We start from the raw sequence: 25,099 nt of genomic DNA, 5'->3' as shown, positions 1-25,099 counted from the left end.
ACCGGAGAGTGGATTTTTTGAGATGAGGTGTACCTACATCCGAACTCATTTACAACCTTGCATGTTTCATAATCTTGTGCTCGTGTATGAGATGGGATCAACATGATCCTCTATTTTACCAAGCTTTGTTTATCTAGAAGCATTGACGAATTAAGAAACAAGATAGTGCTATAGGTGCAAACATATCAATTTTAATCACAATTAACTGGAAACTTTCCTCTTTAGATAATGGAGATTCACATAACACAGACGGCAACATCCATTACTATTTGTTCAGCTAGCACACCATGTCTAAACAAGAACATGTCAAAACAGACAGCCCGAAAGAACCCAGAGAGCACAAATTAAACTGTGTAGCTCTTGTGCATTTTCATCATCTTGATCCGACAAAGAAGCCGTAGCCGGTGTCCATGATATTAATTAATTTGCGAGTCCATCAAGTTTGCCACACTTCACGTTCAAAAGAAAGAACATCTGCCACACACAAAACTTAACACTCTTGTAGCTCTTGTGCGCCACATGAAGTACAACTAACCCAAAAGTAATCGCCCAAGCAATTCCTCCCAAAAAGAGTCCAATATAGCTCCTCCAAATTTAGTCCTCTCAATGCTACCGCCTGCAAGTGATACATGAAGAAGGCCGGCCAGTAGATCTCAAACGGGATAGCAACGACAACAACACCACCAAACCAGCTTTGAACCATCTCCATTGCCCCTGTTTGGGGATCAATAATGTGCACACAGCCTTGGTTGTCATTGAGGAGCAATGCGCCGCCCATCTCACCCATGCAGATGCATTGCGCCAGGACGATCCAACCTTGTTGGGGTCAGTTTAGCTCAACGCCTAAGTGTGGAGCCAGTCTGCGTGTAGGGAATAAATCTTGTCCAGAAGTGAAATTGAAAAGCCATCAACAGGCCATGATTACAACAAGAGCCACTTACAAAGAAATGAAAAAAGATAGAGAACGGCAAAGATACAAGGTGTTGTAACAGCTTACCAGCGAAAAATTATTAACAGGCAAAAGAAAAGGAACGGGGCATGGCCTGAAACACCAAGGATGAAACGTCTTGAAACTATGTCACCATGCCATTCCACTTTCTCATTTATACAATGCTATATGGTGTACGACTTAATCGAAACCTTCTCCAGCCGAAAGAAAATGGTGTGCCCCAAGCCGGGGATCAGTCAAAATACATGTCCATGCAGCTGTGGGAAGACATGGAGACAGGGGTCCAATAGGGGCGATCTGTGGAGATGAAACTGATACATATCTTGGAGCTTCGGCGGTATGTATAGCTGATATGATTGATCCGGAAATCCTGGAATCGACGACGTGCAGTGAAGCTCTATCTTTGGCTGCAGATATTCGTTGCCAGCGTCTTGATATATCTACTGCTTGTGCAGCTCCAGTTAAGCATATCTAAGGTGTCCATCTGGGAAAATCAGGAGTAATCATCAAGGGAATTCAGAAGAAGATGGGAGGATTTTACCTCGGTGCATATCATCCATGAGAAGCGATATTGTAATGTTGAAGCTCATAATTTGTCTAAAGCAGCTACTACTTTAGATCTTGGAAGGCACATATGGCTATCTAGTAGGTCCGGCATTATTTGTATCCCGTCCAACAACTGATTGAATAAAGTGCTTTTCAACCCTAAAAAAAGAAGGTACAAGCGAACCTGGGTGAACAATGCTGAACCGGATCAACTAAAAAAATCGGGTGGCATGCTGTGTACAACAATTTAGGCTGATAGTTGCCAGATCCTAAGGAGTGGTTAAACAAGATATCCTGCAACCAATGACACTGATCAAACTTGAAGATCTTCATCTAAAAACTTCTGAATGAAAGATGCCAGCTTCTCCAATTGAAGCTTTTCCTGGAAAACAACCTAATTAATCAGAGAGAACTGCTGTGATACTTTGCTCAGTTGGCAAGCAAGATTAGGGCCCCACAACAGGAAAAGAGACAACAAGGTTCAGGTGAATGCCAAACAGGATCATAACAAAATTCATCTTCACTCTAATATTAACTTGATGTCCCCTTATATATTCACGCCCATTTCCTCTTTTTTATTTGCATGATGTGCTTGCCGCGTAATTCATCGGCATGTGTATTGATCCCACCAACACAATCAGACCCATAAGGCCATAATTCAGGTATCCAATATATAATTGCATACAAAAATATCTGATTTTAGGTTTTTAAAAATGCTTGCTCAATGCATACATGCGTCCTGGTCATCTGCCACAAGTTTTACCTTAATCTCTACTTATAGCAAAGAACGTAAAAAGCAAATTAAGCAGCAATCCAGGAGATAATGCTACATGTGCAAATGAAATGTCAATTACGATCATAATTAGCTGTGATGTTTTCTTCTTTGATAATGGGGATTCTCATAATAATACAAACGACTACTCAGCACCTCATTACTACTCCCTCTGTAAACTAATATAAGAGTGTTTAGATTACTACTTTAGTATTCTAAACGCTCTTATATTAGTTTACGGAGGTAGTATTTGTTCAACAGAACATCAAAGGTTCAGCTAGCAGTAGCACACCAAGTCTAAACAGGCACATGTTAAAACTGAAAATAAAATACAGAGGCCATATTCTACACCACTAGACCAAATTATTCTGCACAAGGCAGTTCTATCCTATTGATCTGATTTAGCAGGGCAACTCTTGCAACATCTGTTCCTTGCCTGGACGTTGCACTATGATCAATCTCGTAGCTCTTCATGATCCAGACTCATAACAACTAACCCAAAGATAATTAACCCAAATATGCGCAGGTACACGTGATAAATTAACTTGCATCTTCATTAAGTCTGCCACACACAGATCTTAAGATTCCTGTAGCTCTTCATGATCCAGACTCATAACAATTAACCCAAAGATAATTGCCACAACTATTGGTTTGCAAAAAGTGGAAGCAATTTTCGATATAGCTCCTCTCAGTTTATTCCGCTTGATCCTACCACCCGCCAAGCGAGACATGAAGAAGGTCGGCCAATCCTTCTCAAATGGGACAGCCATCGTGACAATGCCGCAAAACCAGTCGGTGACAGTCTCCATCGCCCCAGTTTGGAGATCTACAATGTACGCGCAATCTTGATTGTCCTTTACGAGCAGTTTACCGCTCATCTCGCTCACGCACACGCATTGCACCAGGCCAACCGTACTCTCCTTGGGTTGTATTAGCTCAATCATCTTGGTTTGGTGCCAGCAGTCTGCCATGCCATCTACACTCTTGTTGTCACCTTCATGTGTCCACATCTCCAGCCAGCTGCAGTCCCTGTATAAACCAAGCAGCGATAGACTTCCATCGTTGGTGACATTAAGCAGTGCACTTGAAAACTTGAAGCCGAGGGGGTTCCTTGTGAGAGGGAGCTTTGTTATAGACATCTGCATGGTCTTAGCGCACACGTTGAGTGTGTAGAAGTCTGACGAGTACTTGAAGAGCCAGTGTGCCATGCCTCGGCACACGACGATGTTGATCTGCTGGGGCACCACACGTCCGGCATACTCAACAGGTTCAAACCAGTTTCTAGACGTCCTCCAGCTCAACTCATTGGACGCGAGCACATGGAGATTGTACCGTCCGTCGTAACTGATGATTAGCACTTTGAAGGACGAGTAGACTGACGGCGACGCCCCTCGCCGTTTGGTCACGCGACAATCCGCACCAGTTAGAAGGGCGCATCCTTCTATTCGGAAAGACCTACTGCACTTCAACGGAGGCAGCGGGCGGCTTGTGCCGGCGATTGGATCACACACAGCCAGGATCATGATTTTCTCGAACATGCTGATGGCGTCGAGTGGGACGAAGCGCACAACAAGAAGGCCACGGTGCGAGGCGAGCACCACTGCCTGGCCGCTTCGAGGCTGATCAGGGATGGCGATGAAGCGGTGGGGGGAGCATGGCACCGGGGTGAAGAGCGGCATTGTAGAGCTCCCTTCTGTTGGTTCTTGACGGGGCTGTTGCAAGGCGAAGAAGCCGAGCAGGGAGGACTGGAGGCTCACGCCCTCCGGCCAGCGGCGGCGGAGGAAAGACGGGTCAGCTATGAGGAGGCGCCATCGTCTGCACGTTGCGGTGCAGCGGAATAGGGCTGCCACCTCCGTCACGCGGACCAGGATCTCCACGACAACGTCGTCCGGCAGCGTCTCCATCGATCTTCCTTGGGGGCCGGCGCGCGGTACTTGCGACCTGCGATTGTGGGCAACCCGAGGTTAATTAGGTCTCGATCTGAGGTACCAAGAACCCGAGTCGATCCCCGGGTTAATCGTGCGCGCTGAAGAAGTGTGGAAGCTGCTACCTTTTCTGTGTTGTTTGGAGGCGCTGGACTGGGAGGAAACAGGAGGACGAGGCCGTGAGGCAGATCCGGCAGACGAGGGAGGCCCTGCGCCGGTCGACGGGGAGCGAGACGGCGCTGGAGTGCTCGACGGTGAGGGGGGCTGCTGGACGTCGAAGGGTTAGCCCTGGAACGACGAGGAGGTGACGGTCGATGGGGAAGGAAGCGGCGCTGAAGTGGCTGGACGGCGACCGGGCAGCGTTTGACGGGAGGCGCTGGTCGATTGGGGATGTTGGCGGCGCACTCGAGTGGCTGGACGACGGCGGGGAGGGAGACGGCGCTGGAGGAGTGGGGGCGGCAGCGGGCGTGGGATCAAGCGCCGGAAGTGGGGTGCGGCGGCGCCGGACGGGAGGCGGCGTCCATCGCGGGGATTGGGATGAAGGAGAAGGACGACCGAGAGTCTTTCTAGGGATTTTCACCCTTTTCCTGACGTTGGGCCCATCAACTTAATTCGAGGCCTTGGGCCCTTCACAAATATCCTGGGCCGTCACTAAGGCCTTATTCAAGGATATTCGTACGAAGAACATATGAACAAGGAATTCGAGAAGAAAATTTCCTATAGATGCATTTGGTTTATAAAAAATGTATACAGGGAAACTATACGTTCACTTAAAACTCATTTTTTTGTGTAGGGACGAGGCAAGGCAAATCCTTAAAATGACAAGCGTCATCTTCAAAATCATGTACAACTCCTTATGCCTAAGTTTTGGTTTCCTCTAAACCAAACGAGCCCTACAAAGTTAGTTTGGGGTAGTGTACTCTTCTTCCAGACGCTATTTTGGGTCGAGAGATGCATGGAAGGTATATCTCGTATTGAGCGAGACAGAAGGATCTCTCGCGTCGAGCGCTATGGGTAACCGCCTGGCACTTCAGCACTTGCGCGCAAGGGAAGAAAAAGAATTGTGCGAGGATTTGATTGTAGTGTTGCTTGTCAATACGCCATCATCGAGTTCATGAGCGCGAACCATTTGAAAGAGCTCGGTTTCTTTATTTTTCTTCTGTTTTATTCGGTTTTCTCCCGGTATTTTGTTTTTTTCTTCTTTTCTTTTTTCTTTGCTTTTTTAGTTTTTCCATTCTTTTTGAAGTTGTTTCTTTGGTTTTATTTTTCATTTTTATAGTTTATTTCGTTTATTTTTTGGTTTTTATTTTTTTGCTCTTCTTTGTTTCTTTTATTTTTCATTCTATCTTTTTGTATATATCAGCAAAAAAAATCTAATACACCATTAACAATTTATCCAATGCAAATTTGACATTTTTTTAGTTCATGGTCAATATTTTTTCTATAAATATTTATAACACTATTCAAGTGCTTGATTAATATTTTTCAAATACAAGATTAAAAAATTTCAAATACAAAATTTCTGGCGCTGTTGCATGAGAATTTCTTACTTCTTATCTATTTTGCGTAGTTACTTTTTATTTAATGTTTGATTGCTTAGTTAGTTGATAAAATATTAAAAAATAATTTTAAAACATCACCTATGCACTCTTTTGTTGCAGCTTGTTATATTGTCTACTTCAGCTCACAACACCAAACTTTGTCACTTTGGTTTTCTTCGATTTCCGTTATTTTCTTTCGTTTTTCTTCATTTTTCCTTTTTTCTATGGTTTTCTTTGTTTTTCTTTGGTTTTCCTTTCTCGTTTGCTCTTTCCATCGGTTTTCTCTGTTTTTGTCTCGGTTTTTTGTTCTTTCTTCGGTTTTCTTCTATTACTCCTTCCCTTATTTTCTTATTTTTCAGCACATGTTTATATTTTCCATACACACTGTACATGTTTCTTATCATCAGAACTATTATTTTATACACATTTAATATTTTCAAGTACACAATTTACATTTTTTGAAATATATGTTTTGATGTCTACTTCTTGTCATACACATTGTACATTTTTCCTATACATCTAAAATGTTTTTTACACATGTTGTTTAAATACTTGTTCTGAAAAACAAATTGAATATGTGTTACACTTTTTTCAAATACATATTGAAACATGTTTTATTATGATACAAAACATGTTTGCAAACCATACAAACATTTTTTACATTGGACAAATTTTTTGAAAGATGTTACAAACATTTTGTTTGAAACTCATGCACGCTTTTATAAATGTAATCATTTTTTGATGGTATAAACTTTTTTTAGTTACACAAACATTGTTTACATCGTATAACATTTTAATAAAATGTGATGTACATTTGTTTGAAACATGTGTGCATTTTTGCAAATGTCACATAATTGTTTTTGACTGGAACAAACATTTTCTAAATGTTGAGCGAACATTTTTTACACCCATTCACATTTTTGTAAATGTGCGATGAACACTGTTAGGAAATTAACAAAATTATTTTTCATAATATATGCATTTAGTATTTCTTTAAAATAAAAATAATAAAATAAATACATGCATGCAATGTCAGTGTAATGGGACCACATGGTTAGTGGGCCGGCCCACTACTGGTTCCCTGCAGATGACACGATCTACCGGTGCACATGAAGCGAGACACAAGCCCTAAAAAATGAAGTGAGACATAAACCTGCCCGTCGAACATGTGAATTGGTATGTCACTTGGGACGAGGCACACAAGAAGGCCGGGCCGCAAGCCCCGCGGCGTTACCTGGAAGTCCCTATTTTTCGCCGGTGCCATGGCGGGATGGCAGCTATGACCGAAGAATCCTAGTTAAGTTCAAAGTCACAAATCCAAAACTCTGATTCATAAATCCGAAAACCATAATTTCAAACCGCAACCCTTATCTATTGCTAAGTTGAGATGCTTGTATATATCCTCATTCATCCACATCAAAAAACTATCCTCGAGTGCATGTGGCGATGGTGACAGAGATTGATGAGGTCGCCGTCTTTGGGCAGAGAGAGAGAGAGAGAGAGAGTAGGTGTGGTAGAGATGAAGAGTGCATCAGAAGAGAGAAGTGATGAGGAGAGAGATAACGGAGGAGAGCCAAAGTAACCTAATGGCCCGCTTGACGTGGCAAGTGAGGAGAGAGAAAACTGATGTACCGAGACAGTTCCCCACTCGTTTTCGGTTGTATATAAAACGCGTTGGTTTTATAAATTGAGGGACTAACTATCAGGCTAAAAATTTGCGCAACTAGATGTCAACTTTTGTAACTTGGGTGAACCAAAATATAAATTTTCCCAAAGCTTTTCTCACACACAAAGCTTGAAGACTTCCGTAGCTCTTCCTAGGCACTGGACAACTCATAGCAATTTGGCCCAAAAAATAACTAACTCAACTATTCTTCCCAACAAGAGTCCAACATATAGCTTTCTAAAAAAAGAGTCCAACATGGCTCCTCCCAATCTAGTTCGCTCGATGCTACTACTACCCAGCAAGCGGGACATGAAGAAGGCCGTCCAGTCCATACGTCTTGCCGTTGCCGTCCGTGATGGGGCCGTTGCTCGTGGAAGAAGCCATGGACGGGCGGCGCACGCCCACCGGCCGGCTAGCGGCGGAGGAGGAACGAAGGGTCGCCTAGGATGCGGTGCCATCGCTTGCACGTGCCCGCTCAGAGCAAGAGGTCCGGGACGTCCGGCACACGCAACAGGATCTCCATCACGACCTCGTCCGGCAGCCCCTCCATCGTGTTCGCCCGGCTCGCCACGTGTGCCATCCACGTGCGATTTGGAGGCAAACGCAGGTTGGATCGGAGTATATATGTGCGTATACGTATACCTTTTGCGTGAGGTTATCTTTTCCACCTTATATTTGCACCGCCCGTGTTGCAATTCCCGGACTGTTACGAGTCGGCGCCCTGATCTGATTGTGTCACAACTCTTCTTCTTGTTGATCGATCGGGACTCTACTATCGGCGATGGCGCCAACTCGGCTGCAGAGTTGTAAGCCGATCCAAAAGGTATGACGCGATATGAGGAGGAGTTTCGTTGAGAAGATATGTGACTGGTCCGTCACATCATCAATCAAGGATATAGAAGTCCAACATTGCGTCTTTTTTTCTAACTAAAAGAAAGAAGAGAAAAGAAGTCCAACATCACAGTCACGAAAAAGCCAAGACGTGTACCCAAACCCACACCCATCTGGTGCTCGCATTTATTCTTAAATTTATTTCAGAATTTTCGTCGATGTGCATTCAGTGGGAGGAGATGTTCCTGTCGACGACGAGGCGTCTACGATGACTTCGTAAATCTCAAGATGATATGCCGGGTCAGTCTTTTCGAGGTGCTCATAGGGATAAGGAATGCGTGTGTGTTTATAGAGATAAATACATGCACATGTATATGAGCGCCTGTGTCTGTATTAATGTTAAAAAAAATACTTTGTAGGCACATCCCATCGAGTCCGCTTCGTGCCACCGCCTGCCAAGAGAGACTCCTCAAAAACAATTGTTCGCGTGACACGGACAGGCAACATTTATACGTCTTAGTCAAATTAAATACTACTTGATCATATTCCGTACCGTGTGTCCTTGGTCTCTGCTTCGCGGAAAATAGCTAAAGAAAACAAGTACGAGTAGTGCTATAGGTTGGTGCAAACCATACGTCAATTGTATTTCCTTCTTTCTGGTCTATAAAGCTTATCTTAAAATTTTAGTTTTCTTATTCTATAAGTCTCAATTTGGTTGTTCCTTATCATATGTTCGGATTTTAAGATGCAATAAATCATTAAATGCAAGTATTAAGAGAAAATTGACCAATGCATGTACTTTATGCATGTATGCATTGCTAAACACAATTTTTTTAAGAAAACAAGCACATTTGCAAACTATAAAAATTGTTTCACCACTCACCATTTATCTTGGTTGATAAGATTTTTAAATTGAGTCATATAAACCGGAAAGAAGGTAGTAATCAAGTAGCGCACAGCTAGCTGCAATCTTTCCTTTTTACATCACGCATGTGGACAGCCATATTCAACATCTCACTAGTACTTTTTGTGTTCAACATTCATTCAAATAAATGAATTAACAAATATAGCAAGGAATCGAAGTCACAACAAGTACGTAGGGTGTTCGTCCTCATCATCGCAAGCTCTAAGAGCCTTGAAGATGACGTCCATGGCCTGTCGAGGGTTGAACTGCCCGTTCAGCCTGCTATCCACCAATGACGTGATGTCTCCGCTCGCCACCACCTGCTTCAGCGCCTGCATGATCTGGCTCATCTGTAGCCACTCCTTGTCATCCACAGTCCTCTGTTCTGTTATCCTGCTTCCCATCAGGATCTCCAGAAGCACGATGCCATAGTTGTACACATCGACCTTGGCGTCGATCGGCAGGCCCAACACCCACTCGGGTGCCATGTAGCCTGTCGTCCCCCTCATTTGGGAGAGTTGCATGCCGTCGCCGACGGCTTTCCTCCCGGACATCTTGGACAGCCCGAAGTTGGCGATCTTTGGGTCGAGGTCTTGAGTGAGCAGGATGTTCTCCGGCTTGACGTCGCAGTGGATGACCCACTCAAGGCACTCGTGGTGGAGGTAGGCTAGGCCCTTGGCCGCGCCCAGCGCAATCTTGAACCGCTCTCTCTGAAGGAAATATGCCCTAGAGGCAATAATAAAGTTATTATTTATTTACTTATATCATGATAAATGTTTATTATTCATGCTAGAATTGTATTAATCAAAAACATAATACATGTGTGAATACATAGACAAACAGATTGTCACTAGTATGCCTCTACTTGACTAGCTCGTTGATCAAAGATGATTATGTTTCCTAACCATAGACATGAGTTGTCATTTGATTAACGGGGTCACATCATTAGGAGAATGATGTGATTGACATGACCCATTCCGTTAGCTTAGCACACGATCGTTTAGTATTCTGCTATTGTTTTCTTCATGACTTATACATGTTCCTATGACTATGAGATTATGCAACTCCCGTTTACCGGAGAAACACTTTGTGTGCTACCAAACGTCACAACGTAACTGGGTGATTATAAAGGTGCTCTATAGGTGTCTCCAAAGGTACTTGTTGGGTTGACATATTTCGAGATTAGGATTTGTCACTCCGAATGTCGGAGAGGTATCACTGGGCCCTCTCGGTAATGCACATCACTTAAGCCTTGCAAGCATTGCTACTAATGAGTAAGTTGCGGGATGATGTATTACAGAACGAGTAAAGAGACTTGCCGGTAACGAGACTAAACTAGGTATTGAGATACCGACGATTGAATCTCGGGCAAATAACATACCGATGACAAAGGGAACAACCACTACACCACAACCTTTGATTGGGGGCAATTAACTGCCAGGAGAAATACGTGAACAAGGGCAAAATATTTGCCGGGACATCTATTACTGCCGGGAGAAATACTTCAGGGCACAGAACCTGCCGGTAGAACTTGTGGAACAAGGGCACACAGACTGCCGGTAAAATTCTAGGGGCCGTTTTCTGCCGGGACATGTAAACCACAGCATGTTTTGTGCCGGGAAGTGTCTTTAGCGCAAGTCCAAAATTGTACTGGGCCCAAGCCCGCGCTAGCGATGGAAAATAGGCGCGAGAGACTAAAATTTTGGCACAAGACGCGCCCCAATCCCCCAAATCGGCCCAATCCAAATTCACCCCCAAATCTCGCCGTGCCCTACACCAGACCGCACCTACCGCCGCCACAAGCACCGCACCACCACCACTGCCCCCAACCATCCATCGCCGCCGACCACTGTCGCCGTCGCCTCTCACCCACCGCGCCCTCGTCGCCTCTCCCAACTACCCCAGCGCCGCAGACCGTCCTCCGCTCCGTCCACTGCCGACGCCGCCCCAATCACCCCACAGCAGTGCCGCCGAGCACCGAACGGACATGGAGCACCACCGGCACCGACCGGCCCCGTCGCCGAGCCACTCCACTGCCGACCACCCTCCTCCGTCGAACGCCTTCCATCGCTACATCGCGAGATTCCTATCTCAAGCAGGCGTCCTCCCCGCAAGCTTCACCCGAGCAGCGAGCCGGTCGCCACCACTCTTTCTGCCGTCCCACCTCGCAGGTCTGTTCCTTCCTTCCCCTTCTTCCACCACATGCTCCTGCCTCATCAGCCCTTCTGGCTGCTTTAGCTCCATGGCCAATCCCTGTTGGAGATGTGGACTTCTTCATATGCGCTATCTATAGCTGGCATTGATTGAGGCTCAACCTGAGATGCAACTTTTTTTGCAGCAATCTGAGATGCTACTGTCGCTACTGATTGTTGCCTGCTTTGGGCCTTTTTAGACCTCCCAAGAATTTATCCCCTTATCTGATTATATAGTGGTGAGATACAAAGATGGAACAGGGTGCAGCACAAGGAAAGTGGCTGAGTATGGATGCGCCCCTTACCTCATGAAAAGTGGACCTCAAGATGTATTCTAGCCACTAAAACCTTCACTGGTTAGTGTTCGGTCCTATGTTATTTCCTTGCATTTGGACTTTACAGATACAGTTTTAGATATACAATGTTCTCTTGCATTAGTAGTATAATTTATGGACTGCACAGACCGACTAATTTTCTCAGTGGACGATACACCTTCAAGTTGATGTAAGCACAAGATTAAGTTAATTTATACCACATTTCTGTAAGAAAAAATCAAGTAGAATTGATTGCCACCAGAATTGCTTGGTTCATTTGTGTAACTGAGGTAGTTCTTTTGGTCACTATAAATGAAAAATCACAGAATTAGCATGTGAATTAATCTAGTCATCAATCTCCTTACATGAACACTGGATTAACATCTTCTACGAGCTCATGTTTGAGAGAAAAAAACGTCTAGAAGCTCATCACATTTCCAGTCTGACATGTAAATGGGTTACAACACGCTTTGTAGTTGTCTGTTTCATCAGAAGTTATGGTTAATGTTAATTGTTTTTTGTTCTGCACATTAGTGTCTCCTATGTTTGGTAATAAGCACATCTTATATGATCCGCTCCACTCCGCGGCGGTGGCAAGCACAGTAGTGAGTGGAGGTTGAGGGGAGATTGGGTGGCACATGGCAGTGCCTGCCGACCGGGAGAGTGCGCGGGAGGAAGAAGTAATAGAGGAAGAAGAAGAATAGTGTCGCTTGCACGTTAGCCGTCGGACGGTGACCGAACGTCCTAGAATTTTTTCCAGACCCATGTTAAATAGGTGCTCCCTTTTATTTTATTTTCTTCTATTGGGAGATGGACCTTGTACACTTGGAAATTACAAAAGATGTTTTTATCTCAAAAAAGGGAGATGCTTTTTAACGCGAGATCTTGTGATAGCCAAGTGCACACCATCTGTGTTGATGTTTTTCACCCATGCTTCTTCTAGACAGACTTGTGCATGAACTTGTTAGGATTGTTTTGGATTTTTCTATCAATCTGCAATGATTCTGTTGTTGTTTCAATCTAATCTACCAATCATGTTCCTCGTCTTATTTTGATCCTTCAGTCGCAAAGATCCTAAAATGAAATATGCAGATAGATAGATAGAAACTAACTGTGCAGCTTTGCGGCCTCGTTTGACATTGTGCAGGAAACAGAGCTTTACTATTAATTGTTGAACGAGGCCACGAGCAATGCAGCCTCTACCATTACATGTTCGCCTGTGATTTTCAAACTGATGAATTTGGAGTAGAGACACTATTGATGTACACATACCAATCACCAGGTATTACAGATTTCCAACCAGCTGTATATGCAATTGAACATTCTTTCTGGTATCTGAAACTTCATGAACTCTGAACAAATGAGTTAGATTGTAGTCACAGTTTTTGGAAAGAGGCCATCCCATTGTAGATCATGGAAAAATATTTATGAGCTAACAATTGATGATATTCATTAACCTGTTTCACTCTAAGTAAGAAGATAATGCAAATAAAAAGATACTCAAGCCTGCATAGAGTCCATTGATATGGAAAAAACATTGTGGTTGTAATACTCAGTTACTCACCTAACAGAGTTTGATCCTGCTCACACTTATTCCAGCTTTCCGTTGCTTTCCTCGTTTGATCTATGCACGTAGATAAAGGAGTTAGAAGGAGGAATTGAACACATGAAGAGAGAGAGGGGGGGGTAATAGAGAGGAATCTTCTGCAATCCATGGGGTAGAGCACAATGCGACTTCCTCTGCTCGCTGCAAACCCGTCTGCATCGTCCGTAGAGCAGAGCACAACTAGCAGCTCTGTAGCGACACAACACTTCTGCTACCCATCCAAAGAGTAAACCCTTCTTCATCCTCGCCACATGTAGTGCAGGTCAGCGTCGCACCCCTTACTATTTTCCCTAGAGATCCAACATCTTCTGTTTTGAGAAATACTACAGTTTTTGAGATTACCATAGTTTTATTTACAATGAGGTGTTTGGTTTCCCTTAAAATTGTGGTTTTAATACTACAGTATTTGGTAAATCATGGTTTTACCTCTATATTAAAAAAAGAGCCCTGGACCTCTTTTTAAAAAACAGAGCAGCCGAAAAGAACGGGCATGGCACCCTGTTATCCTCTCCCCCTCTATTCTCAGCAGCTCGCCTCGCTCTCCAAGAAAACTCCCCTTGCTCCCACGCCCTGCCCCCCTGACCGAGTGTCCTTTTTGATAACCACAAGCCTTGAGCATGGCTGTTCAGTGGAGTTGAGTTTATGCAAGCTTCGGCTGTTATGCATGCGGATGGTAAGGACTGGCCAGCTGGCTAGCTAGCTAGAAAAATGTGCTGCTCTATAGCCGTGTGCATGGATGTTCTTTGGCCGTTCTTTGGCCGGTCGCTACATGCAACGGCTAGCTCCGCTAGAAAAACAGACATTTCGCAGCTAGTACAACTAATTTTACAATGCTGTGTCAAACGGCTTCTATGTATTAATACTTTAAAATACTCTGATATGTCAATACCACGGTATTCATGCCTACTAGCTAAATTACTATAGTTTTTTGATACTTTGGTTTTTGCAATACTTTACTGTCAAACACAGGCTAAGTTGTTTCTTCATTTGTACCATCTTATCTGTTCAGGTTGGCATCACACTGGAAGATCTTTTGGTCAACACGTAGTTGTACAAGTCAACTAGGATGTCTACATGGTGATTCTTCTGTTCAGTGACAACACGATCAAGTGGGGTGAGGCTTGTCTGTGGTCTTTCAAGCAGTACAAGTTTGATGACTCTTCTGCTGGAGACACGTGGCCCTGTTTGAATAATGCAGCTTCACATGATGGCGGCGAGTCTGGTATTCAGAACATCTCATGAATATGGCAATGCCATTCAACAAACGGCTGAGCAGAAATATACAAAAGTGTGAACCTGCCATTGTTTCCTAGACATAGCTGTAGCCGTAAGTCAAGCTCATACTGTTAGTGTAGCTTAGTTTGAAGACATAACATCTTATTATCTGATGTAAATTATGTTTACCAATGTGGCTGGTTGTTACTGAACACATCTATGGATGTTGAGATCTTGAATTTTTAGTCTTAATGTGTTTGAGGTCTACAATTGAACCTTGAGTGAAATGATGTATGATGCCTGGGCATATTGTGATTGGATTCTAAATCGGGGATATGTTGCCCAGAACAGCCAGATTGTTTTTGAAACAAAACAGGATGGCATATTATCTGCCAGGCCAACCTATTTGTGCTGGCAGTTAAACTGCCGGCAAATAGATGGGCTAGGGCAGAAAATCTGCCGGGAGAAGTTTATCTGCCAGGACAAGTAATCCCCGGCAGTCGTTCTTGTGGCGGTTCTATCTGCCGGGAGAACCATTCTCCCGGCAGTTTATCTGCCCTTTAAAGAGCTTTCTCATGGCAGTTTTTCTGTCCTTACATCAGTGTTGTGGTGTAGTGAACGTATGTTGTTATGCGGTTTGACCGATAAAGATCTTTGTAGAATATGTGGGAGCCAATATGAGCATCCAGGTTCCGCTGTTGGTTATTGACCGGAGACGTGTCTCGGTCATGTCTACATAGTTCTCGAACCCGTAGGGTCCGCACGCTTAACGTTTCGATGACAGTTATATTATGAGTTTATATGTTTTGATGTACCGAAGGTTGTTTGGAGTCCCGGATGTGATCACGGACATGACGAGGAGTCTCGAAATGGTCGAGACATGAAGATTGATATATTGGAAGCCTATGTTTGGATATCGGAAGTGTTCCGGGTGAAATCAGGATTTTATGAGTACCGGGAGATTACCGGAACCCCCCGGGACTTAATGGGCCTTAGTGGGCCTAGGTGGAAGAGAGGAGAGGCGGCTAGGACTGGGCCGCGCGCCCCTCCCCCCCCCCCCCAGTCCGAATAGGACAAGGAGAGGGGGGCGCCCCCCCTTCCTTCTTCTCCTCCACTCTTTCCCCCTCCCAAGTCCTAATCCAACTACGAAAAGGGGGGGAGTCCTACTCCCGATGGGAGCAGGACTCCTCCTGGCGCGCCTACTCACTGGCCGGCCGCACACCCCCTTGCTCCTTTATATACGGGGGCAGGGGGCACCCCAGAGAGAGAACAATTGATCGTTTGACCTTTTAGCCGTGTGCGGTGCCCCCTTCCACCATAGTCCACCTTGATATTACTGTAGCGGTGCTTAGGCGAAGCCCTGCATCGGTAGAACATCAACATCGCCACCACGCCGTCGTGCTGATGAAACTCTCCCTCAACACTCGGCTGGATCGGAGTTCGAGGGACGTCATTGGGCTGGACGTGTCTGAACTCGGAGGTGCCGTACGTTCGGTACTTGATCGGTCGGATCATGAAGACGTACGACTACATCAACCGCGTTGTGCTAACGCTTCCGCTTTCGGTCTACAAGGGTACGTGTACAACACTCTCCCCTCTCGTTGCTATGCATCACCATGATCTTGCGTGAGTGTAGGATTTTTTTTGAAATTACTACGTTCCCCAACAGTGGCATCCGAGCCAGGTTTTATGCCTAGGTGTCATATGCACGAGTAGAACACAAGTGAGTTGTGGGCGATATAAGTCATACTGCTTACTAGCATGTCATACTTTGGTTTGGCGGTATTGTTGGATGAAGCAGCCCGGACCGACATTACGCGTACGCTTATGCGAGACTGGTTCTACCGACGTGCTTTGCACACAGGTGGCTGGCGGGTATCAGTTTCTCCAATTTTAGTTGAACCGAGTGTGGCTACGCTCGGTCCTTGCGAAGGTTAAAACAACACCAACTTGACAAACTATCGTTGTGGTTTTGATGCGTAGGTAAGAACGGTTCTTGCTAAGCCCGTAGCAGCAACGTAAAATTTGCAACAACAAAGTAGAGGACGTCTAACTTGTTTTTGCAGGGCATGTTGTGATGTGATATGGTCAAGACATGATGCTAAATTTTATTGTATGAGATGATCATGTTTTGTAACCGAGTTATCGGCAACTGGCAGGAGCCATATGGTTGTTGCTTTATTGTATGCAATGCAATCGCCCTGTAATGGTTTACTTTATCACTAAGCGGTAACGATAGTCGTGAAAGCATAAGATTGGCGAGACGACAACGATGCTATGATGGAGATCAAGGTGTCGTGCCGGTGACGATGGTGATCATGAAGGTGCTTCGGAGATGGAGATCACAAGCACAAGATGATGATGGCCATATCATATCACTTATATTGATTGCATGTGATGTTTATCTTTTATGCATCTTATCTTGCTTTGATTGACGGTAGCATTATAAGATGATCTCTCACTAAATTTCAAGATAAAAAGTGTTCTCCCTGAGTATGCACCGTTGCCAAAGTTCGTCGTGCCCAGACACCACGTGATGATCGGGTGTGATAAGCTCTACGTCCATCTACAACGGGTGCAAGCCAATTTTGCACACGCAGAATACTCAGGTTAAACTTACGAGCCTAGCATATGCAGATATGGCCTCGGAACACTGAGACCGAAAGGTCGAGCGTGAATCATATAGTAGATATGATCAACATAGTGATGTTCACCATTGAAAACTACTCCATTTCACGTGATGATCGGTTATGGTTTAGTTGATTTGGATCACGTGATCACTTAGAAGATTAGAGGGATGTCTTTCTAAGTGGGAGTTCTTAAGTAATATGATTAATTGAACTTAAATTTATCATGAACTTAGTACCTGATAGTATCTTGCTTGTCTATGTTTGATTGTAGATAGATGGCCCGTGTTGTTGTTCCGTTGAATTTTAATGCGTTCCTTGAGAAAGCAAAGTTGAAAGATGATGGTAGTAATTACATGGACTGGGTCCATAACTTGAGGATTATCCTCATTGCTGCTCAGAAGAATTACGTCCTGGAAGCACCGCTGAGTGCCGGGCCTGCTGCTGATGCAACTGACGATGTTTAGAACGTCTGGCAGAGCAAAGTTGATGACTACTCGATAGTTCAGTGTGCCATGCTTTACGGCTTAGAACCGGGACTTTAACGACGTTTTGAACGTCATGGAGCATATGAGATGTTCCGAGAGTTGAAGTTAATATTTCAAGCAAATGCCCGGATTGAGAGATATGAAGTCTCCAATAAGTTCTACAGCTGCAAGATGGAGGAGAATAGTTCTGTTAGTGAAAATGTACTCAGAATGTCTGGGTACCATAATCACTTGACCCAGCTGGAAGTTAATCTTTCGGTTGATAGTTTCATTGACAGAGTTCTACAATCACTTCCACCAAGTTACAAGAGCTTCGTGATGAACTATAATATCCAAGGGATGGATAAGACAATTCCCGAGCTCTTCGCAATGCTAAAGGCTGCGGAGGTAGAAATCAAGAAGGAGCATCAAGTGTTTATGGTCAGTAAGACCACCAGTTTCAAGAAGGGTAAAGGGAAGAAGAAGGGGAACTTCAAGAAGAACATCAAGCAAGTTGCTGCTCAGGAGAAGAAACCCAAGTCTGGACCTAAGCTTGAAATTGAGTGCTTCTACAGCAAGCAGACTGGTCTCTGGAAGCGGAACTGCCCCAAGTATTTGGCAGATAAGAAGGATGGCAAGGTGAACAAAGGTATATGTGATATACATGTTATTGATGTGTACCTTACTAGAACTCGCAGTAGCACCTAGGTATTTGATACTGGTTCTGTTGCTAATATTTGCAAATCGAAACAGGGACTACGGATTAAGCGAACACTGGCAAAGGACGAGGTGACGATGCGCGTGGGAAATGGTTCCAAAGTCGATGTGATCGCGGTCGGCATGCTACCTCTACATCTACCTTCGGGATTAGTATTAGACCTAAATAATTGTTATTTGGTGCCAGCGTTGAGCATGAACATTATATCTGGATCTTGTTTGATGCGAGACAGTTATTCATTTAAATCAGAGAATAATGGTTGTTCTATTTATATGAGTAATATCTTTTATGGTCATGCACCCTTGAAGAGTGGTCTATTTTTGATGAATCTCGGTAGTAGTGATAAACATAGCCATAATGTTGAAGCCAAAAGATGCAGAGTTGATAATAATAGTGCAACTTATTTGTGGCACTGCCGTTTAGGTCATATCGGTGTAAAGCGCATGAAGAAACTCCATATTGATGGACTTTTGGAACCACTTGATTATGAATCACTTGGTACTTGCGAACCATGCCTCATGGGCAAGATGACTAAAATGCCGTTCTGCGATACTATGGAGAGAGCAACAGATTTGTTGGAAATCATACATACAGATGTATGTGGTCCGATGAATATTGAGGCTCGTGGCGGATATCATTATTTTCTCACATTCACAGATGATTTAAGCAGATATGGGTATATCTACTTAATGAAGCATAAGTCTGAAACATTTGAAAAGTTCAAAGAATTTCAGAGTGAAGTTGAAAATCATCGTAATAAGAAAATAAAGTTTCTACGATCTGATCATGGAGGAGAATATTTGAGTTACGAGTTTGGTCTACATTTGAAACAATGCAGAATAGTTTCGCAACTCACGCCACCCGGAACACCACAGCGTAATGGTGTGTCCGAACGTCGTAATCGTACTTTACTAGATATGGTGCGATCTATGATGTCTCTTATAGATTTACCGCTATCATTTTGGGGTTATGCTTTAGAGACGACCGCATTCACGTTAAATAGGGCACCATCGAAATCCATTGAGACGACGCCTTATGAACTGTGGTTTGGCAAGAAACCAAAGTTGTCGTTTCTGAAAGTTTGGGGCTGCGATGCTTATGTGAAAAGGTTCAACCTGATAAGCTCGAACCCAAATCGGAGAAATGTGTCTTCATAGGATACCCAAAGGAGACTGTTGGGTACACCTTCTATCACAGATCCGAAGGCAAGACATTCGTTGCTAAGAATGGATCCTTTCTAGAGAAGGAGTTTCTCTCGGAAGAAGTGAGTGGGAGGAAAGTGGAACTTGATGAGGTAACTATACATGCTCCTCTATTGGAAAGTAGTTCATCACATAAACCGGTTTCTATGACGCCTACACCAATTAGTAAGGAAGTTAATGATGATGATCATGGAACTTCAGATCAAGTTGCTACTGAACCTCATAGATCAACCAGAGTAAGATCCGCACCAGAGTGGTACGGTAATCCTGTTCTGGAAGTCATGCTACTAGATCATGATGAACCTACAAACTATGAAGAACCGATGGTGAGCCCAGATTCCGCAAAATGGCTTGAGGCCATGAAATCTGAGATGGGATCCATGTATGAGAACAAAGTATGGACTTTGGTTGACTTGCCCAATGATCGAAAAGCAATTGAGAATAAATGGATCTTCAAGAAGAAGACTGACGCTGACGGTAATGTTACTGTCTACAAAGCTTGACTTGTTGCGAAAGGTTTTCGACAAGTTCAAGGGATTGACTACGATGAGACTTTCTCACCAGTAGCGATGCTTAAGTCTGTCCGAATCATGTCAGCAATTGCCGCATTTTATGATTATGAAATTTGGCAAATGGATGTCAAAACTGCATTCCTGAATGGATTTCTGGAAGAAGAGTTGTATATGATGCAACCGGAAGGTTTTGTCGATCCAAAGGGAGCTAACAAAATGTGCAAGCTCCAGCGATCCATTTATGGACTGGTACAAGCCTCTTGGAGTTGGAATAAACGCTTTGATAGTGTGATCAAAGCATTTGGTTTTGTACAAACTTTTGGAGAAGCCTGTATTTACAATAAAGTGAGTGGGAGCTCTGTAGCATTTCTAATATTATATGTGGATGACATATTGTTGATTGGAAATGATATAGAATTTCTGAATAGCATAAAGGGATACTTGAATAAGAGTTTTTCAATGAAAGACCTCGGTGAAGCTGCTTATATGTTAGGCATCAAGATCTATAGAGATAGATCAAGACGCTTAATTGGACTTTCACAAAGCACATACCTTGACAAAGTTTTGAAGAAGTTCAAAATGGATCAAGCAAAGAAATGGTTCTTGCCTGTGTTACAAGGTGTGAAGTTGAGTAAGACTCAATGCCCGACCACTGCAGAAGATAGAGAGAAAATGAAAGATGTTCCCTATGCTTCAGCCATAGGCTCTATCATGTATGCAATGCTGTGTACCAGATCTGATGTGTGCCTTGCTATAAGTCTAGCAGGGAGGTAACAAAGTAATCCAGGAGTGGATCACTGGACAGCGGTCAAGAACATCCTGAAATACCTGAAAAGGACTAAGGATATGTTTCTCGTTTATGGAGGTGACAAAGAGCTCATCGTAAACGGTTACGTTGATGCAAGCTTTGACACTGATCCGGATGATTCTAAATCGCAAACCGGATACGTGTTTACATTGAACGGTGGAGCTGTCAGTTGGTGCAGTTCTAAACAAAGTGTTGTGGCGGGATCTACATGTGAAGCGGAGTACATAGCTGCTTCGGAAGCAGCAAATGAAGGAGTCTGGATGAAGGAGTTCATATCCGATCTAGGTGTCATACCTAGTGCATCGAGTCCAATGAAAATCTTTTGTGACAATACTGGAGCAATTGCCTTGGCGAAGGAATCCAGATTTCACAAGAGAACCAAGCACATCATGAGACGCTTCAATTCTATCCGGGATTTAGTCCAGGTGGGAGACATAGAAATTTGCAAGATACATACGGATCTAAATGTTCCAGACCCGTTGACTAAGCCTCTTCCACGAGCAAAACATGATCAACACCAAGGCTCCATGGGTGTTAGAATCATTACTGTGTAATCTAGATTATTGACTCTAGTGCAAGTGGGAGACTGAAGGAAATATGCCCTAGAGGCAATAATAAAGTTATCATTTATTTCCTTATATCATGATAAATGTTTATTATTCATGCTAGAATTGTATTAACCGAAAACATAATACATGTGTGAATACATAGACAAACAGATTGTCACTAGTATGCCTCTACTTGACTAGCTCGTTGATCAAAGATGGTTATGTTTCCTAACCATAGACATGAGTTGTCATTTGTTTAGCGGGGTCACATAATTAGGAGAATGATGTGATTGACATGACCCATTCCGTTAGCTTAGCACATGATCGTTTAGTATTCTGCTATTGCTTTCTTCATGACTTATACATGTTCCTATGACTATGAGATTATGCAACTCCCGTTTACCGGAGGAACACTTTGTGTGCTACCAAACATCACAACGTAACTGGGTGATTATAAAAGTGCTCTACAGGTGTCTCCAAAGGTACTTGTTGGGTTGGCGTATTTCGAGATTAGGATTTGTCACTCCGAATGTCGGAGAGGTATCTCTTGGCCCTCTCGGTAATGCACATCACTTAAGCCTTGCAAGCATTGCTACTAATGAGTTAGTTGCGGGATGATGTATTACAGAACGAGTAAAGAGACTTGCCGGTAATGAGATTAAACTAGGTATTGAGATACCGACGATCGAATCTCGGAACAGTAACATACTGATGACAAAGGGAACAACGTATGTTGTTATGCGGTTTGACCGATAAAATTCTTTGTAGAATATGTGGGAGCCAATATGAGCATCCAGGTTCCGCTGTTGGTTATTGATCGGAGACGTGTATCGGTCATGTCTACATAGTTCTCGAACCCGTAGGGTCCGCACGCTTAATGTTTCGATGACAGTTATACTATGAGTTTATATGTTTTGATGTATCGAAGGTTGTTAGGAGTCCTGTATGTGATCACGGACATGACGAGGAGTCTCAAATGGTCGAGACATGAAGATTGATGTATTGGAAGCCTTCGTTTGGATATCGGAAGTGTTTCGGGTGAAATCGGGATTTTACCAGAGTACCGGGAGGTTACCGGAACCCCCCGGGGACTTAATGGGCCTTAGTGGGCCTAGGTGGAAGAGAGGAGTGGCGGCTAGGACTGGGCCGCGCGCCCCTCCCCCCTAGTCCGAATAGGACAAGGAGAGGGTGGCGCCCCCACCCCTTCCTTCTTCTCCTCCACTCTTTCCCCCTCCCAAGTCCTAATCCAACTAGGAAAGGGGGGGAGTCCTACTCCCGGTGGGAGTAGGACTCCTCCTGGTGCGCCTACTCCCTGGCCGGCCGCACCCCCCTTGCTCCTTTATATACGGGGGCAGGGGGCCACCCCAGAGAGAGAACAATTGATCGTTTGATCTTTTAGCCATGTGCGGTGCCCCCTCCACCATAGTCCACCTCCATATTACTGTAGCGGTGCTTAGGCGAAGCCCTGCATCGGTAGAACATCAACATCGTCACCACGCCGTCGTGCTGACGAAACTCTCCCTCAACACTCGGCTAGAACGGAGTTCGAGGGACGTCATTGGGCTGAACGTGTGCTGAACTCGGAGGTGTCGTACGTTCGGTACTTGATCGGTCGGATCATGAAGACGTACGACTACATCAACCGCGTTGTGCTAACGCTTCCGCTTTCCGTTTACAAGGGTACGTGGACAACACTCTCCCCTCTCGTTGCTATGCATCACCATGATCTTGCTTGTGCGTAGGAATTTTTTTGAAATTACTACGTTCCCCAACACTCTCCATGCTAGTGCCTTGCTGCTGTCCTCGCTGAACAGGTGCCTATCGAGCGACCCGTTCTCCACGTACTCGTACACCAGCAGCTTGTGCTTGCCCTCAGAGCAAAACCCCCATATCCTCACCAGGTTGATATGGTTGATCCTCCCAAACACCTTCATCTCCGCCCAAAACTCCTCCTCGCCCTGCAGCATGTTTGTCAGCTCCTTCACCGCCACCACGGTGGTCTTGTCAAGCATGCCGCGGTACACCACTCCGGAGCTGCCGCGGCCGAGAACCTCGTTGAAGTCCCCAGTGACTTTCTTGAGCTCTCGATACGTGAACCTCCTGAACTGGGTCCCCATGACCAGCTGATAGCCTGCCTCCAGCGAGCTGGGCATGCTCTCCTGGCCAGACATGAACCACCATGCCGTGGCGGCGAAGAGTAGCTCGAGAAATCCCAGCACCACGGCGAACCAGCAAAGGTAGGACAAGTTCGGGCCACTTCTTAGTGCCCCATACATGTTGACGTATGGCGGGTCGATGGCCACATCAGAGCCATTAAGATTGTAGTCGAGGACCATGGACGGCGGCGGTGCCGAGGCGTGGAGGTCGGTAGGCACCTTGAGATATATGTTTCTGGGGGCGATGGGCGACATGTAACCGTTGAAGAGGACCCCTTTCGTGCAGCACTGACCCTGGCCATTCCTCTTATAGGCGAAGGGGCGCACGAGCACATGCTCAAGCAGAGGCTCTTGCAGTATTAAAACGTGACGGTGATGTTGTACCCGATGTCGTAGCCGTAGAAATCGGTGGATGCCACCTTGACGAACGTGAACCGCTTTTCCGGTGCACTGTAGCTGGTGGTGGGGAGGCTGAAGGTCGGCATGCAGCCCTTCCTCCAGTCCCGGCGGTCCACCATCTCGTACCCCGGCGCAGGAGCATCGGAGGAACGGCTGGTGTCTGTGTCAAAACCGGCGGATCTCGGGTAGGGGGTCCCGAACTGTGCGTCTTGGCGGATGGTAACATGAAACAAGAGACACAATGTTTTACCCAGGTTTGGGCCCTCTTGATGGAGGTAAAACCCTACGTCCTGCTCGATTAATATTGATGATATGGGTAGTACAAGAGTAGATCTACCACGAGATCAAGGAGGCTAAACCCTAGAAGCTAGCCTATGGTATGATTGTTGTATATATTGTATATCTATCGACTAGCCTGGCCTCGGTTTATATAATGCACCAGAGGCCTAGGATAACAAGAGTCCTAGCCGAATACGCCGGTGGGGAGAAGTCCTTGTCTTGATCGCCAAGTCTTGTGGAATCTTCCTTGTATGCGGTAGCCGTCCGAACTGGCCCATGAGTATACGGCCACGGGGGTCCTCGGCCCAATCTAATAGATCGGGAGACGACGTGGTGAGTACCCCCTAGTCCAGGACACCGTCAGTAGGATAAAGCCAACACCCATTCTTCTTATGGCTTAGGGAGGAATTTCATCACCTACATCATAAGTGCCACTTTGCTCCACTTGGGAGCCGTTATTCTCATCAAACTCCACGTTACACGTCTCCTCAATAAGTCCCATGGATTTATTGAGGACACGGTAAGCATGAGAGTTTGTAGCATAACCAACAAATATGCCCTCATAAGCTCTAGCCTCAAATTTAGACAACCGAACACCTTTCTTGAGAATGAAACACTTACACCCGAATACCCGGAAGTACTTGAGGTTGGGCTTGTTACCGGTGAGTATCTCGTATGGAGTCTTGTTCAAGCCCTTGCGGAGGTAGAGCCGATTGGATGCATGACATGCGGTGTTGATGGCTTCGGCCCAAAAGTTGTACGGAGACTTGAACTCCGCCATCATGGTCCTTGCCGCATCCATCAACGTCCAGTTCTTCCTCTCCGCAACACCGTTTTGTTGAGGGGTGTATGGTGCGGAATATTGATGCTTGATTCCCTCATCACTAAGAAATTCATCCAAGGTGTAGTTCTTGAACTCGGT

At 44.9% G+C, this 25,099-nt stretch overlaps 2 protein-coding genes, 1 long non-coding RNA gene and 1 pseudogene across 4 annotated transcripts; 2 read left to right on the top strand and 2 right to left on the bottom strand.

The window, feature by feature from the left end:
* Positions 1 to 526: 526 nt before the first annotated feature.
* Positions 527 to 4,735, bottom strand: LOC125537590 (uncharacterized). Its single transcript, XM_087528911.1, has 2 exons — positions 4,318 to 4,735; positions 527 to 4,208 (listed from the first exon to the last, which is right to left on the bottom strand). Exon 2 carries the CDS (start codon positions 4,169 to 4,171, stop codon positions 2,846 to 2,848), a length of 1,326 nt encoding a protein of 441 aa, XP_087385037.1. The 5' UTR covers positions 4,172 to 4,208; positions 4,318 to 4,735; the 3' UTR covers positions 527 to 2,845.
* Positions 4,736 to 9,313: 4,578 nt separating this feature from the next.
* On the bottom strand, positions 9,314 to 24,051 carry LOC125537621 (putative receptor protein kinase ZmPK1). The gene is made up of 2 exons (XM_048700949.2): positions 23,117 to 24,051; positions 9,314 to 9,842 (listed from the first exon to the last, which is right to left on the bottom strand). The coding sequence occupies exons 1-2, from the start codon at positions 23,752 to 23,754 to the stop codon at positions 9,314 to 9,316; spliced, it is 1,167 nt and encodes a 388-aa protein (XP_048556906.2). The 5' UTR covers positions 23,755 to 24,051.
* LOC147992270 (uncharacterized) lies at positions 10,874 to 14,903 on the top strand. Of its 2 annotated transcripts, XR_015615231.1 has the most exons (5): positions 10,874 to 11,305; positions 11,473 to 11,682; positions 12,788 to 12,922; positions 13,277 to 13,508; positions 14,256 to 14,903. It is a non-coding gene; the product is annotated as an uncharacterized LOC147992270 (long non-coding RNA). The 2 variants fall into 2 exon arrangements; XR_015615230.1 differs by lacking the exon at positions 13,277 to 13,508 and having other exon boundaries at positions 14,256 to 14,900.
* LOC147992269 (uncharacterized) lies at positions 17,698 to 18,263 on the top strand (annotated as a pseudogene).
* Positions 24,052 to 25,099: the final 1,048 nt, after the last annotated feature.

This window comes from Triticum urartu, chromosome 1A, assembly GCF_056163025.1.
Source record: "Triticum urartu cultivar PI428250 chromosome 1A, HENAU_Tu73, whole genome shotgun sequence".
Taxonomy (NCBI): domain Eukaryota; kingdom Viridiplantae; phylum Streptophyta; class Magnoliopsida; order Poales; family Poaceae; genus Triticum; species Triticum urartu.
The sequence above is the reverse complement of the archived record's forward strand: the minus strand, read 5'-3'. Positions and strand labels throughout refer to the sequence as shown.